The sequence below is a fragment of the Orbicella franksi genome, chromosome 13 (assembly GCF_964199315.1).
Source record: "Orbicella franksi chromosome 13, jaOrbFran1.1, whole genome shotgun sequence".
Classification (NCBI taxonomy): domain Eukaryota; kingdom Metazoa; phylum Cnidaria; class Anthozoa; order Scleractinia; family Merulinidae; genus Orbicella; species Orbicella franksi.
The window spans coordinates 21841580-21856827 of record NC_138157.1 but is presented as its reverse complement, the minus strand read 5'-3'; the positions used below and the strand labels follow the sequence as shown (position 1 = coordinate 21856827).

General features: G+C 40.4%; 1 protein-coding gene across 5 annotated transcripts in view; it reads right to left on the bottom strand.

Annotated features, from left to right (window-relative positions):
• Positions 1 to 5386: 5386 nt before the first annotated feature.
• Positions 5387 to 15248, bottom strand: part of LOC145465961 (adhesion G protein-coupled receptor L3-like) — a 48399-nt gene continuing 38537 nt past the window's right edge. For 4 of the 5 annotated variants that reach the window (XM_081449731.1, XM_081449732.1, XM_081449734.1 and 1 more), the window contains 14 exons: positions 15059 to 15149; positions 14562 to 14664; positions 14209 to 14258; positions 13782 to 13920; positions 13023 to 13126; positions 12625 to 12727; positions 12121 to 12274; positions 11615 to 11681; positions 11244 to 11310; positions 10807 to 10895; positions 9978 to 10104; positions 9594 to 9635; positions 7081 to 7146; positions 5387 to 7002 (listed from right to left, as the gene is read on the bottom strand). In XM_081449731.1, the coding sequence (XP_081305857.1) occupies positions 6859 to 7002; positions 7081 to 7146; positions 9594 to 9635; positions 9978 to 10104; positions 10807 to 10895; positions 11244 to 11310; positions 11615 to 11681; positions 12121 to 12274; positions 12625 to 12727; positions 13023 to 13126; positions 13782 to 13920; positions 14209 to 14258; positions 14562 to 14664; positions 15059 to 15149 (1346 nt within the window). In that variant the 3' untranslated portion in view covers positions 5387 to 6858. The remainder of the gene's footprint in view (positions 7003 to 7080; positions 7147 to 9593; positions 9636 to 9977; positions 10105 to 10806; positions 10896 to 11243; positions 11311 to 11614; positions 11682 to 12120; positions 12275 to 12624; positions 12728 to 13022; positions 13127 to 13781; positions 13921 to 14208; positions 14259 to 14561; positions 14665 to 15058; positions 15150 to 15248) is intronic. The other variant, XM_081449733.1, reaches the window with a different exon arrangement.

Below are 15248 nucleotides of genomic sequence, written 5' to 3'. Positions count from 1 at the left end.
GGCTAAGTACACGCACTGGGTCATCAGGGTGTATGGCAGGAAGGGGCTTGGAAGACCTGCCATACTATGATTTATGCTGATCTTGCCGCGCTTGGAGCTTGGTGTTTACGTCTCCATCTGCAGATAAGGACAGGCCTGGTTTGGATACAGAAGGGAGGTTTCCTTGGTATACTCTTGAGTTTAAGAGCTCTGCTGGTGATGCGATCTTGTGGTCAAGAGGGGTGCTGCGAAGGCATAACATGGCAAGATGAGGATCTGCACCAGATTCTTTGCATTTCTGGAGGAGGTTCTTTACAGTCTGTACGGCTCTCTCGATGAAACCATTGGCTTGTGGATAGTACGGACTTGTTGTCACCTGGGTGAAACCATAAGTGCTGCAGAATTCTTGGAATAATGCAGAGGTGAACTGAGTGTCATTGCCAGTGACAAGTTTATTTGGGATCCCATGTTCTTCAAAAATGGATTTCAGGTGTGCTATTGTTGTGTCTGACCGGATGTTGTTCAACTTTCGCACTAGTGAGAACTTGCTGTAATAGTCAGATAACAACAAATAGGGTGAGTTGTTCCAAAAGAATAGGTCACATCCAAGTGTGTGCCATGGTTTCTGTGGGATGTCATGAGGCATGAGGGGCTCCTTTAAGTTCATATTTTGATTGTGTTGACATGGAGCGCAGGATTTGACCATCTCTTCTATGTCGCGGTTTATGTTGACCCAGAACACTGAACCCTTAGCACGCAGTTTGCATTTTTCTGCTCCTTGATGTGCATAGTGTAATTGCTGCAATACGTCTGCCTGTAGGCTCTTCGGAATGAGAATGCGTGTACCCTTCAGGATTACTCCATCTGCGACGGTTAATTCGTCACGATAATTCCAGAATGCATGAAGGAGTGCTGGGCAATCTGATCTTCTGTCGGGCCATCCTTGGGTAATGGTTGAGCGAAGTGAGAGGAGTACCTCATCCTTGGCTGTTTCTTCTTTAATCTGAGCAATCCTTGTTGGGCTTGCATTCAGGTGGAGGTGCAGTTCATGGACAGATACGTCCAGCCCTTCAGTTGTATCACCAGGGCAGGGGCTGATCCTGGACAGTGCATCAGCCAATGGGACGTTCTTTCCTTGGACATACTTGATGTCTACATCGTACTTCTGGATCCTGAGCATCATCCTTGCGATGCGTGGAGGAGCTGTTGCAAGGTGTTTCTTGAAAATCGCCTCTAACGGCTTGTGGTCTGTCTCAACAGTGACGCCTCTTCCATATACATAGTAGTTGAACTTCTCAAGACCATGTACCACGGCTAGCATTTCTCTCTGGATGTTTGAATAGCGTGATTCTGTCTCTGTCAAGAGCTTGCTTCTATACTCGATGGGGCCCTTGTCTTGGAGCAGGGTTGCACCAAGGCCACGCGAGGATACGTCAACTTGGATGGTCACTGGTTTTGTACTGTCAAAGTACTGTAACGAATCGGCTGATGTGATGGCTTTCTTAATCTTATCTACAGCTAGCTGGTGCTGGGGCTGCCACTGGAACTCACTGCTTCTCTTGGTGAGGTCCCAAAGGGTGGCTGAGTGTGCTGCCAGGTTGGGCAGGTAACGTCTGAGGAACTGTGTCATGCCAAGAAAGGTTTGTAGGTCAGCAAGACTCGTGGAGAGGTCCATGTTGTTAACTGCTTCCACCTTCTGTGGGTCTGGTCTGAGGCCGTTTGAGCTGATGACGTGGCCAAAGAATGGTATTTCTGTGCATCTTATCTTGCATTTGTCTGCATTGAAACGGAGACCGGTTTCACGAGCACGTTCCATAACTACTTTCAGGTTTGTATCATGGTCAGCGAGGTCGCATCCATAGATGACGATGTCATCAGCGATGCCAGTTACACCAGGCAGATCTCCAAAAGTTTCGTCAACTTTCTTCTGAAAGATGTCCTGGGCACAGATCAGACCGAAGGGAAGCCGCAGGAACCTATATCTGCCATGAGGTGACTTGAATGTTGTGTACAAAGAGCTGGCATGATCAAGTTTAATGTTCCAATATCCGCTTCGGGCATCTACGATACTGAAGTATTTGGCTCCGTTTAGCTTTGGAAATACATCGTCCAATGTTGGGGTGCAGTGATGTGGGCGCTTGATGGCACGATTGAGGTCTTTTGGGTCTAAGCACAATCGAAGCGTACCATTGGCCTTGGTCACGCAGACTAGTGCGTTCACCCAGTCGGTGAGCTCATGTACTTTTGCTATGATGCCTTGTTCAACAAGTGCATCAAGTTCTCTCTTAAGAGGCTCACGTAGCGCTTCAGGTACTCGTCGTGGTGGGTGGATGACTGGGGGAACCGTGGGGTCTAGGGTGATATGAAACTCCCCCTGGAAGCATCCAATTCCCTGGAAGCAATCCTGATACTGGCAAAGAAGCTCTGACTTTGCATCTGGGCAGCCCTGTGGGTTTGGCATAGGTACTTCCTCGGTCTGTGTGGTGGGGTTACAAACTTCATATCACGACAGGTCGGGAGGCCCAGGATTGTTGGGCCTACAGTGTTCACTAAATGGAAGGCATACGATTTAGAGTGGCCATGATGTGACAAGGTGAGCTCACAGATGCCATAGTGTGGTATGGTGTGACCCCCAAAGGCAGTAATCATTGTACTTGAGGGAGTTAGTCCAAGCGGTGTGCCTTCTGGGCTGTAGCTTGACTGTGGGCACAGACGTTTGTATATATCCATGGGTATGACGTTCCCCTCTGCTCCAGTGTCAAGTTTGCATAATAGGGGTGCTGTTACTTGACCTGAGTCCACTTGTAGCTGTAGTAAAGCTTGTGTGTCGTTCTCAGAGACACCGTTTATGTACAAGGAGTGAAAGTACAGTTGTGGAGTGTTGTGTTGTGGAATGTCCAGCATGTGTGGTGTGTTCTCTGGTGGTGGAGCTTCAGCACTTTGGTCAGCTGTGTCAAGTGCATGAATGTTCTCCTTTTTCTTTTGCCATCGGTCTCTGGGTTGCCTATGGTCTTGCTGTTTTACTCTTTGCCGAGAGCGGCACACAGCTTTCCAGTGGTTGTATCTGCCACAGGCTTCACACTTTGTTCCATATGCTGGGCACAATGATCTCCGAGCTAGATCATGAAAATTTCCACAATTTCCACATTTGTCGTCTTTAGCCTGGGTTCCCTGTGTTGGGGGCTGTCCCGTGTGTGGACCCTGCCTCAGGGCATTGACCGTTGTAGTTTGACTGCCTCTGATGTCCTGCAACTGGTTACTTGTAGCTTCTTGGGTTCTCGCAATGTTTATTGCTTTGTCAAGTGTCAAGGTTTCATCATGTTCAAGAAGTTTTGACTGCACACGCGGGTTGTTTGATCCAAAGATTAGGGCGTCAATGATATGTTCGTCAGGACTTGTGTACTTACATTCTTTCACTAAGATACGTGCTTTCTTGAGGAAGGAATCGACCGCTTCGCTCGGTTCTTGCTTGATGGTGCGAAGTTTGTATCGGGCGAGTCTGAAATTACTTCTCGGTGCCACATAGTCTTCACATTTTTCCCAGTACGTGTTGAGTTTCTTCTTTTCGTCAGCTGTCAACGTCCACGTGGAGGCTAGTTCTCGACCTTCATCGCCCGCCCAAATGAGCAGGAAACTTATCTGTTCTGGCTCGCTCTTTTCCTTTAACGGGCCGGAGAAGTACAGCTGGCAGAGATTTTTGAATTTTCTGAGAGCTTGCGGTGCGTCCGATGAGGACCAGTCCATGTGGGGAATTGGTAATCCGGCTAGCTCCGCCATGTTTGTTGTTTTGAATGTCGATCAAAGACGTGGATATGCACCGGCCTGGTGCCCAAACTCGCGATGAAAATCACAGTTTAAGTTGTGTACTCACAGAAATGATCCCACCTCTGACGCCATGTTGTGTTTTCGGGTCAGGATGGTAGAGATTCAAGACGATTCAAAGTAATCAAGGCAACAACTTTTATTCGAGCGAGCGAGCAACATGCATGACACTGATGCGCATGCGCGCACGTAGGAAAACCGCATGCAAAGTATGACAAACGCATTTGTCCGAAATATATTGCAGACCTCCTCCATATTACAGACACCAAATATTCACCGAGAAACAAGGAGTTTGCCATGCAAAGATTTAACACGACTAGATATGGCAAGCATTCCATCAGATACATTGGCCTAAAGTTATGGAGTCTAATACCCAAAAATATAAGACCTTTCTGCATTATCTGTATTTAAGCAGAATATTAGAAAGCTTGATTTAAATTCCTTACTGGCTGATGCTCATTGTTCTGATTGTATTTTATGTCGTACTTAATAGACACTTTAGTATTTTATAAAGTCTATACGTATTTGTAAATAGTTCTAAGCCACACTCAACAATCATGCGCAGGTAAATAATCTCATTAATTTCATACTCGTTTTATCAATTGTAAATAGTTTTATTAATTTTATTTTATTTATAGTGTCCCCATTAAGTGGTTATTTACTGCTATTTTAGTTTGACACTTAAATAAAGGTATTAATTCATTCATTCTCTGGAATTGTGTGCAGCCTTACAGTGATGTCATCATCTATACTGATTGTAAAGGTACTGGGAAGAGATCTTTAGATAAACCACCAGAACTCTTTGCAGTGCTTACAATCTGTGGACATTCTCTCCATCAGGGTGTGATGGCATTTATGCAAAATGTAGGAGAGAGCACAATTCAGTGCATATTTGTTAGTTGGATAGTTTTCCTTGAGACAATCTTTACTTGTATTAACCTTAAGCCAGAAGCTGGTTTTTTACTAAAGATGATGCCAGATATTTTCATTAAGACTGGCCATGGACTCACAGACATGATCCTCGATTGCACTGAATTCAAATTTCAGCATGTATCAAATCTTGATTTAAATTCTCTCATGTTTTCTAACTACAAGAACATCATAACAGGCAAAGCCTTCATTGGAATTGCATCAAATGGGATGAGTCTTTTTTTTTCTTTCAGTGATATCTACCCAGGTTCTATATCAGATAACTGTATCACTGAAAAGTCAGGGGTTGTTCAGTTGATTCAACCAGTACTGTGTACACATGATGTTCAAACAGTTTAAAGGTGTCCTCAATTTTAATGATTCCACTTTTCATTTCATCTCTCATGTTTTGAACATCACGTTTCATCGTGCTATTTTGGGGATTAGCCACTTGAATGGTACCTCCTTTGTTTTCAACTCTTACGGCAGATTTAACTTTTGACTCCCTCAGTGGTACCATTGGTATATAGAACTCTTGTGTGAAGACCTATGCCATTTCTGGAGTTGTTCTGTACATGTTAAGGCTTGTATTTTCTCTCCAGTTTCATGATAGTGTTTCAAGAAGAGAAGCAATGCTAATACATGGCAACAGATTCCACTTAGTCCTACTGGGCAACTACAGTGAACTTTGGTTGGTATTCCATTTTCAAACATAATAACTGTGGGGCGTTGCATGGACCCGTAAGACTTTTTTGTCATAGCCTTCACGTAAACTACTCGCTCGTTGACAAGAGTTTTGACATTGACAATTTTTCTACTTGTAAACATTTGTAACGCTTTCTTCTGCTGACCAGCACTACCTTCCCGTTTCATGGAAACATACTGAGTAAACATTTCATTGTTGATCTTGGGCAAATCGTCGTTGGCTGCCCTCCACTTGGCTGTGGCCGGTGGAATATCCGCGGAATCAAGACTACACGGAAATACGTAAGCTTTTTCTGACTTTGCCTTGAGTTTCTGAACTAGTCCTGGATATCTTGATAATCGATTTCTCCTCATTGTTAGTTCTTTTTTTATACCAGATGTAGAGACTCCGATATCTGCCAACCACTTCACGCAATTTTCTTTGTCAAACTATGCACTTTTCTCCATGTTTCTTGAATTTCTTTCTGCATGGCCAACAACTTAACTTTTATATAGGGTTTTCTACCTCCAAAGACGAATTTCTGATGAAAAGTGTTTAAAACTATGACAATTCATGAAGGACCGCCATATTTACAATTTTTCCCGCGAAAATTTTGTCCCTACAAACCGCGAAACTAGTACCCAGGCTTCCCGGTATGAAAGTCCCTAATGGGGCATGGGGTATGGGGCATGGCGTATGGGGCATGGGAAATTGAAAATGGGAAATTGAATTTTTTTTTACATTAACTTTTTGTAATGTGGAATAAATTTTTCAGCGGCTATTATCGATATCCACTTTTTATTTTTTGCAACGTTCTGCACGAGGATAAAAGGATATGATAATGGGAGAAGTCACCCTGGCTGGTTTCTTTATTTCACCACCTGAAGCTATATTTGTTATTGGTCGGCTGGTCGGTCCGTTTAGTGAAAAACAGTGACCGATGTCTTGAAAATGCTGCCCTCGCCCTGCAACCCCGGGCAGCATTTTCAAGCTTGAGGTCACAGTTTTTCACTATACGGACTGACTCTGAGCCTTTTCTTCCTGCAGTAAATTGGCTTACAAGTGGGTTTGTTTACTCAACTTTGTCATTTAATCGGCTTTCGCGCCGTCTACAGAACATGCAGATTTATTTCGAACTACTTTATCACGGTTAGTTGCATTTAGTTCACCAGTTAAGTTCTCCAAAATTGCTTTTCCGGTGTGAAATTTCCTGCAAAGTTTGAAGTACTTCGTACCACGGCGTACCCCAGAAAGGAAAGATTCGACAGAAGTTTTTTTGAAACATCAATGTTGGATAATATTTTGTTTACGTATTGGCTGCAGGTCACTAAACATGAGAGTTTCTGAAGCAGAAATTTGTATCGGGAAAATGTTAAAGTTTTGAATTTCTAGGGCGCTCATCCCATAGGAGAGCACAGATATGAAACGTCTATTCTATTCTTTAAACTTTGCTTTACGGCCTGTTACACGTTGGTAGCTTTTTCTCTTTTCTTTCTGCTTTGCTTTAGTCCTGAAACTTGTTTGATTAAATTCTTTTTCCCGGCTGGATTGGCTCTCATTGAACTGCTGATCTTCTGTTCTGTCCGGGATTCCCGCAATCTCTTTTTCTAAAAGAAAAAAATGCGGCATAAAGTTGCAGCAAAGTTTTCGTAACTAGAAAACAAGAAGCTAAGATCTTAACAAACCTGTTCTTGCCTAATGCTTGACTCTAATGAATGACGGTCTTTGAGTGCTTTTAGTGATCCCCGTACCTGGAAATGACAAATCATAACAGATGTCTACAATTTGAGCCCGTGTTTTCAAGAATCTACAAACGACAAATGTGTAAATTTTATGGGATTCCATCTTTCAAAAGTGTTTTACTTTAATGTAGGTAGCTAATGTCGTGCCCAGATCTTCTCAATTTTTGGTTGATCAGAGTGAAGTCTGATTGTGTCAGAAATCTGAGAATCGACGTAATTGCGCATGCTCGGCAGTTTAGACACTTAGTCGCTATAAAAACGTCATGAGCGACTTTCGTATGTAAGGAAAGACCAGTTAGTCAAGAGAGATACGGAGAGTGTGGGAGAAACGGAAAGACACCACCCAGGGGCCTGTTTCTCGAAAGCTCCCGTAAATACCGGGCCCGATAACTTACCGGGCCGGTTAACGGGAAACTTTACCGGGCCCGAAATAGCGTTTCTCGAAGCACCCGTAAATTTTCCCGGTACTTACCGGGCCCGATAAAATAGCGGGTTGTTACCAATCTCTAGCGCGCGCTTCACGCTCGTTCGCGAGAGAAGGAGAAACACTTGGGACTATACGTACACATTCGATTCTGATCGATTCTGTTGTCGTTGTGACTGTGATGCTTTTTGAAGAACAGTGCGAAGTTTAACTTCGAAGTTATCGTTGTGTCAAAGGAGAGCAACTGAGAGAGATCGTCATTTTGCATGGTCATGTTATTTGAAAGTGATGATCAATTGCCTATTGTAGCTCGATTCGAAGACTTCGATCGACAATCTCGCTCTTTTCTAGGAGTGTTGTCTTTTTCCGTGATTCATTCTAATTCAAAATGTTCCGCTGAGCAATCAAACAAGATCTGCCGACCGCCGAGGAAACAGTGTGAACTTGAGAACTTGAAATTTAGCTACAAACACTTATTTCAGCAATTTATACTGATAGGAATTTCGCTTAAGTAAGTGTTAAGAATATTTGGAATAAGGAAGGATCTTACTAAAATTTTTAGGCGTGATTTAACCGTTTTCTCCGGCAAACATCAAGCGTAATTTTCAATGATCCCAAATCGACTGTTCTAGCATAAAGCAAGCCAAGATCAATAGAAATGCGACTGAAACAATTATGTGATTGGGGAGAATAATTTTAATGTTCCTTATTCTCGTTTATCTATCGTGAGTACAGTACGCTTCTTCGTGTTTCATCTAGCTTGAAATGCTATAACCAACATTTGTCAGCATTTGTGCACCGCGCCTAATGCGACTCTTCGAGATCGTTCTATTATGTTTAGTTTTTGTAGAATGTCTGTTTTCTAACTTCCTTCTCCAAAAATAGTAAAAAACAAAATCTGCAATTTAAACACAGGAGACAGGTTTGGCTTGCAGTAAGATCAGGTTTGCGTGACAGGAACCCATTTTGATGTTCATACAAAGAAGCCATTTCGAAAACGCGCGGCGAGTGATCGACGTTTACATGACAGTGTTTATCTATTCATTAATTTTTTTCCCGTCGTTTGTTGGTTTTGAAAAACAATAAAATAGAACCCCACAGTTATATAGCGCTTCCATGCAAACGCCTTCAAACTGTAAAAAAAAAAAACAACAACAACAATTGTATTTACTTGGGTTTCCGGAGTCAGCGGGCAGCTTCTCGCCTTGTTTCTCTCCAATTCCTCCTTTAGCTCCTCAACGAGCCACTCTACTCTTGCTCGTGAGAGCCGAAATCGTTCAATGACTACCCAGTCAGCCATATCGGCTAGAAAGGGGCGTCGTTGAAACAAAAAAGTCCGCCCCCGGCCGCCATTTTGTTTGGTTTTGCAACATTTGTGACTTCCCGGTAACTTTACGGGAGGTCACGACCTCCCGTAAATTACCGGGCAAGTTACCGGAAAAATTAACGGGATCGAAATTAACGGGAGCTTCGAGAAACACCCGAAACGCTTACGGGGACTTACCGGGTGACTTACCAGGCCCGATAATTTACCGGGTCTTTCGAGAAACAGGCCCCAGGGTTTGTTAATACATCCTCAACACAGCTGTCAATAGTGGTAAAAAAGTGGGCACGCTGCATTTGACGCCTTCAAACTAATATTGCCCTTCCGTTTTGCAAAGGTTGTTTAAAGCATTTACTCGAGGTTAAAGGTTATGCTCTTACTTATAGACATGCTAGACTAATAGTTTTAGAACAGAAAGCTTGACCTGCAAACTGAGTAACCTGTAGCTAATTTTGAGATATTTTCTTACAAGCTATCGTATCCGCGCGCGCAAGACAAAGTTTGTATTTTGCGCGCACAAATGGTGATGGTTCCTCCAAAGGGAATATCTCGGCAGGTTAATTGCTTTATCATTTTCATTTTCTGCGTTATTATCTTTATGGTCATTATTAATGTTATAATCATTGTCATTATTATTATCGATAATCTTATCAGTATCAGTATCATTATCGTTATCGTAATTGTCATGGTATTACACAAGTTCCTCACCTCGGTGTTTCCGATGCAGTGAAACACAAGAATAAAAAATCCCTACAAAGAAATCAATATGATGTACTTAAATCTCAGCTCACAGTACCAGTATGTCTGATTGCAATAATAAGAACAAGAATACTAAAGTTTACCTAGAATTCACCTCCGGTCAAACACTCGTGTCTGAAAGTTCCAACAAGATGGCAATTGTGTTTCTTTTACCAAATGTGCTTATGACAGTCAGTGCTTGTTGCAATATTGGCGTATCAAGAAATGGTTGTGAATAGTCTACAGTTGGTTGGAAAAGTTACCCGTGGCCAGTGTGCCTATTTTTAAAAATTCGCAACGGTGCCTTTGAGAATGAATGCATAAACACAAATGAATGCGTAATGAATCACAAACCTGGAGAGAAGATAGGACTACGAAAGCATAAATAAATGGGCGGCTATTTGTCATTACTCCAACAATACCAAAGAACCAGCAAAGGCCGAGGAGTGGAAACAGTACTATTACTGTCTTGAGAGCGGCACTGAAACATGAAAAAAGAAGAGAAAAAAAAGTCGAAACAAAAAAGTGAAAAAGCAAATAAAAAAGTGAGCGAGATGTAAGCAAAACAATAATATAGGTCATTGAGTAAATTTTTGCGCAATTAGTATAAATAGGTCAGAAGTTCATCTTTTGTGCTTCAATTCCACTTTCACCACTTTCACGTCCAGTTCTACTTTTATATGAGTCTGTGATTATGTTCTTTATATGAATCTAGTCAAAATGTTGCTAGCGTGAAATACGTTTAATTTAAGCAGGATATAGAATAAAAATAAGCCTCAGCTGCTGAAATTGTCTTTATGGAGGGGCTGTTTGGGTTTATTAAACTGAAAGCTGAAAATTGGTCAAATTTTAGTCGTCAGGTGAGAGATGACGCGTTCTTTAACCGACAGCTGAGATCTGCAAAATCTACTGATCGATAGCTGAGAAATAACGGAACAGTGAAGTGATAACTGAGATTCAAAATCCTCGTCCAGTCCCTCGTTAGCGTTATGGCCTTTCATGCTTAGCAAGGAAACGTCATTGTGAAACAACGTTCGTTGTGTAGTTGCGCAAAGCAAATCGTTCTCTCTCTGAAACAATAACATGTCGGGAAACATTTGCTTCTGAAACATAAGTATCGCGCGCGACCTTACGGGTCGGAACAATAATTAAAATGTACTCTCGCTTAGCTTGTTTTACTTACGCAAATCTTTTATTTTCACCCGGTGACAAAGGATTGCCTTTTAAGGAGACACGAACAACTATGATAGCGACCAAAACAAAAACGTTTATCTAAAAGAAGAAAAAAAAAGGTAAATATCACACGTAATTTTTGTATTTAAGTCAACCCTCTGCTGCAGTGTATAAAGATGTTGTTAACTTTACTTATTCGAGACGACCAACCTAAATAAAAGGAAGTCCGTTAGAAAATCACTGATCTGCAGCCGTAGACGGAAACGTTTTAATATAATATTTGCATGTGCGTGTAGGTGTGCAATCGGGGTAAGTTACCAGCATAAATTACTGAATACAATAATTACCTAAACTAACAGGAGTTGCGAATGAAAGAAAATAAATGTATAAAATAGAACGGACCAGGGTAGCTACAGCAACTTTATATGGTATTGAAACTCTGCTTACCGATACAATAATTACGACTGGGATGAGAAATGCCCAAATAAAGCCTCCATCAAGGCTTAGCCAACAACTACAAAAAGAAGAATCAGAGAAGCAATCAGTGAAACACCTTAACTGACAGTATAACATTAATGATCAAAAGAATGCTTATTATTTCACTAAAAAAGTACATGGGGCTGTTTACTTGTAAGAAACGTAGAAATGTCACAAAGTGCATTAAAATGTAACATTAAATCTGAATACAGTTCATGTTAGTAGTACATTAAAGCTGTTCTTGAGTGGAAAGTAAAGAATTGAAAATTCAACAAACAAACAGACAGATTACACAACAACGTATCATAAACGTTGAGGTGAAGTTGAATCTTTGTACTTACAGCTTTGATGTGCCGTACCCTTCATGATATACACTTACGGAGATTGCAACTATGAGGACTGGTATACCTGGAATAACAAACCAGAAAAGAATGCTACGAAATATGTTAGAAAGATAGAATAGAGGGACTGTCTGTCAGAAGGAATCTGACTAGCTTTTTAAATGCCATGAAGACATAGGTTGAGTGCAAGGAGATTCTATTTAGATCAAGGGATCATTAACTTTAATGGTTATCGCGAAGATGCTGTTCTTCTGCTGCGATCAGAACAATGCCCATGAGGAGAAGAAAGAGACGTGAATTAAGATAAGCAGAGCTTTTATCAAGTGTCTAAATTGAAATTCCATGGAGTTTGCCCTTGTCTTGATATTATCCACTCAGTTAATTAACCAAGTGGCGTCACATGCCATATTTACTCTAATCTGATTCTTCTCTGTTCGTTTGCGTTTATTCAAGCAATTTGATTATATATATGTGAAAATCACAACAGAACGTATCTCGAAACTTACCCCATCCTATTGCCACGTAGTAACGCATGCGAGTGATTCGTATGTTGAAAACTGAGACGATTTTTAGGAACAGGTGGACAGCCTCAACAAACATCCAGGTAAATGATGCCGTGAAAAAGTAATGGAGCATAACAGCGACAGCAACACAGACACCCTGTGCAAAAGCAAAAGAAAATATCTCTCACTCTATCAATTGATCAATCTCGATGGCGCAGTTATGTCGTTCCTTGTGTGCTACACCGCCCTTACAGATCTTAATAGAAAACCTGCAGTCAACTTTAAAGTCGCTAACGCATGGAGAAACTTTGTATCTCAACGCAACATTCACCAACATTATTAATGCCTGCACTGGACCCTGGATATTTCATGTCTTTTGAACTTAAGATACAGAAACAAAAGACAGTTTTCTTCCCCTTTCTTCATCATTTTCTTTTCTTTTGTTGGTTTGACAACTGTTCCACCGTTTGTTGTATCAGTTAGGCATAACTTTAAGGGTTCACCTACTTTAATTTTAGTAGCATCAATACCAGTGACAAATACCAACTGCGCAGCGGCTAAGGCAGCACAAAGATTGAGATGAATTCGGTATCGCATATCTGATAAGCCTCTGTAAAAAGAAGTAGGAGTCGTTGTGAGAAAAATAAGAGAATTTTAAAATTCTTTGTTTCTCTTACATTGTGAGAGATTTTTTTCTGTAGTTATGGAACACATCATAGTGAAGGTGCTGTGATTTTACTGAATCCAAAATATGAAATCGAAGTGGAAAATTGTGAGAAAGATAACCACGGAAGATTAATTATTCTTGGTATAAACGTTTCTGTGCCGTTGTGAGAGATAATGCAGAACAATGTGCAACTCTATAGAGCAAGTGAAAATATACTATAAACAAGCATTCTACAAACCTGACACGAGCGAAAGTAAAAATACATGCAAGGAGACAAAAAATGGCAAAACCAGAACCAGTTTTTGTGATCAGATCCAACACTTGTTTTTCTGTGTCGCTGAGCTAAGAGAGAGAAAAAATAATTGACATCAACTTGGACCATTGCCCTATTGCTTGTCAAAATGACAACGACAAATAAGCTATAACAACAAAACAACAACAACAGCAATAACAACAACAACAACAGCAACAATTTATTTAAAGACAGTTAGTATTCACTGGTCAATCTAAATGATGCGCAAAGACTTTTTCTACATACAGTGCTACCGTAATTCATAAATATTCTTTTTCTTCGGCCTGGTAGCTTTATAAGAAAAAACACACAAACTGCAGTGACAAACATGACAATAACACGCATCTTGGAAAACGAAAGTCATTTAAGTTGACGTTTTGTATGTTTCGACATACATCTTCAGAAGTGACCGTTTGGAATAGAAGTAACAATTAAATTTTCAATTTCAGACAAGTAACTAATTAACAATAACAGTGACAGAAGCTGAGAAAAATTTGTATGTTAAAAGATGCAAACTAATAAAGATAAAGCTTTTCGTTGCGAACATTATCGTTTAGGGTAGGTTTCAGTTCCCTAATTAGTAGAGTCTCCTTTATCTTGCAATGTGTATCTGACCGACCTTTTGCTAACTACAAAATGTAACACAGGCTCCGATCTTGCATGTAATACTCGTGCAGTTTGTTCCATATCAAGTACCTTTCATACCTGTATTTTCTCGTCGTCGTTGTTATAATCAATAAGAACAGCAAAACTGGTGAGGTGATCCGTCAAGCATGTTGTGAAGTTGTCTTCACTGTTGTCTACAAATGTCATACCGTTATCAGACCAGAAAGACTTGTTAGAGCTACGTAAAAAAGAAAGCAACAACGATTAACATGAAATATTTTCGTTAAAATGAACTATATTTGTAATAATATATTTAACGTATAAATCCATGACTTTTTTTTTAGTCATTATACAGCACTAGCATTAAGTAAATCTTCCAGAGATTGATTAAGAAGGTAATTATGTGGAATACTAACCATTTCGCCTGTCTGTTGTTCTTTTGTTTTCATGACAAGGGAGGCTCGACACACCTTCCTTATTTTGTTTGCTTTTTAGAGAAAAGATACATAAAAACATAGGATCTTACGTGGAAGTATGGTTCAGGAACATGCATCGTATAGACGATCCTTCCGTTCTCTGAAAGTAACCATTCCACACTATAATTATTTCTACAACTTGCTTGAGCATGCAAAGGACCAAGCTAAGTAAAAGAGGTAATGTGCAAATGTAGCAAACAGAAGGGCAGGGAGAAAGGAAAGAATAAGTTAAAGCAGGCATTGTATTAACAATATTAAACGGCAACTAGCATATGGTTGAAATGCAGCAGATTTATAAGAAATTTCCCCACTCGTTAAATTATCAGCATAACCATTTGCACTTACAAATCGATTTATTAAGACCTTATAACTATAATAACAAAAACTTTCATCACTAATTCACCTTAATCTTAAACCTGAGAGTGGCGTTTCTTTGAAGCGCACCTACGCTGCCATTCTGAGTCATTGCCAACACTGAAACTATCGGAGATTGTAATAATGAAGATCTGTAAAAACAAAAAATTTTGTTGAGTTAATCTCAGCATTGGCGTTCCTTTTGAGTTCTTGAAACGGTGGTTTTGTTTTTACCAAAGACAGAAGTAAGGAATTAAAAACATATGACAATCTTCTAAAATCTCTTGCTTTTTAACAAAATGGTTCGTCGGTGCTCTATTTTAATGCTTTATTTCAATCCAAAGTGTAAGCCACATGAAAATATTAAATATCACGAGGGGCGCAAAGGACAGAAATTAAAAGAGAGCTGAAGAAACTGATACGCTAATGGACAATCAAAGGACAAAATTTCCTGTGATTCTGCTACAAGAAATGCATGAAGACAAGCAGAGAGAATTTGTATCTTGAACAATTTATTGATATGTTGAATCAGTGCCATCAACTTGCCTATTTGTATCTGCTGAATCCAATCCCAAATCTCGTGTATCATTGCAAAGCGCGCTGAATTTAAATACAACTGTTACTATTCCAAGTCGACCTACCAAATACAAAGTACACAAAACTGAGAGGTGAAATATTTCCGTTTCTAAATTGCTAAAAACAAAACAGTTTAATTTCAACTAGAAACGTGTGAGAT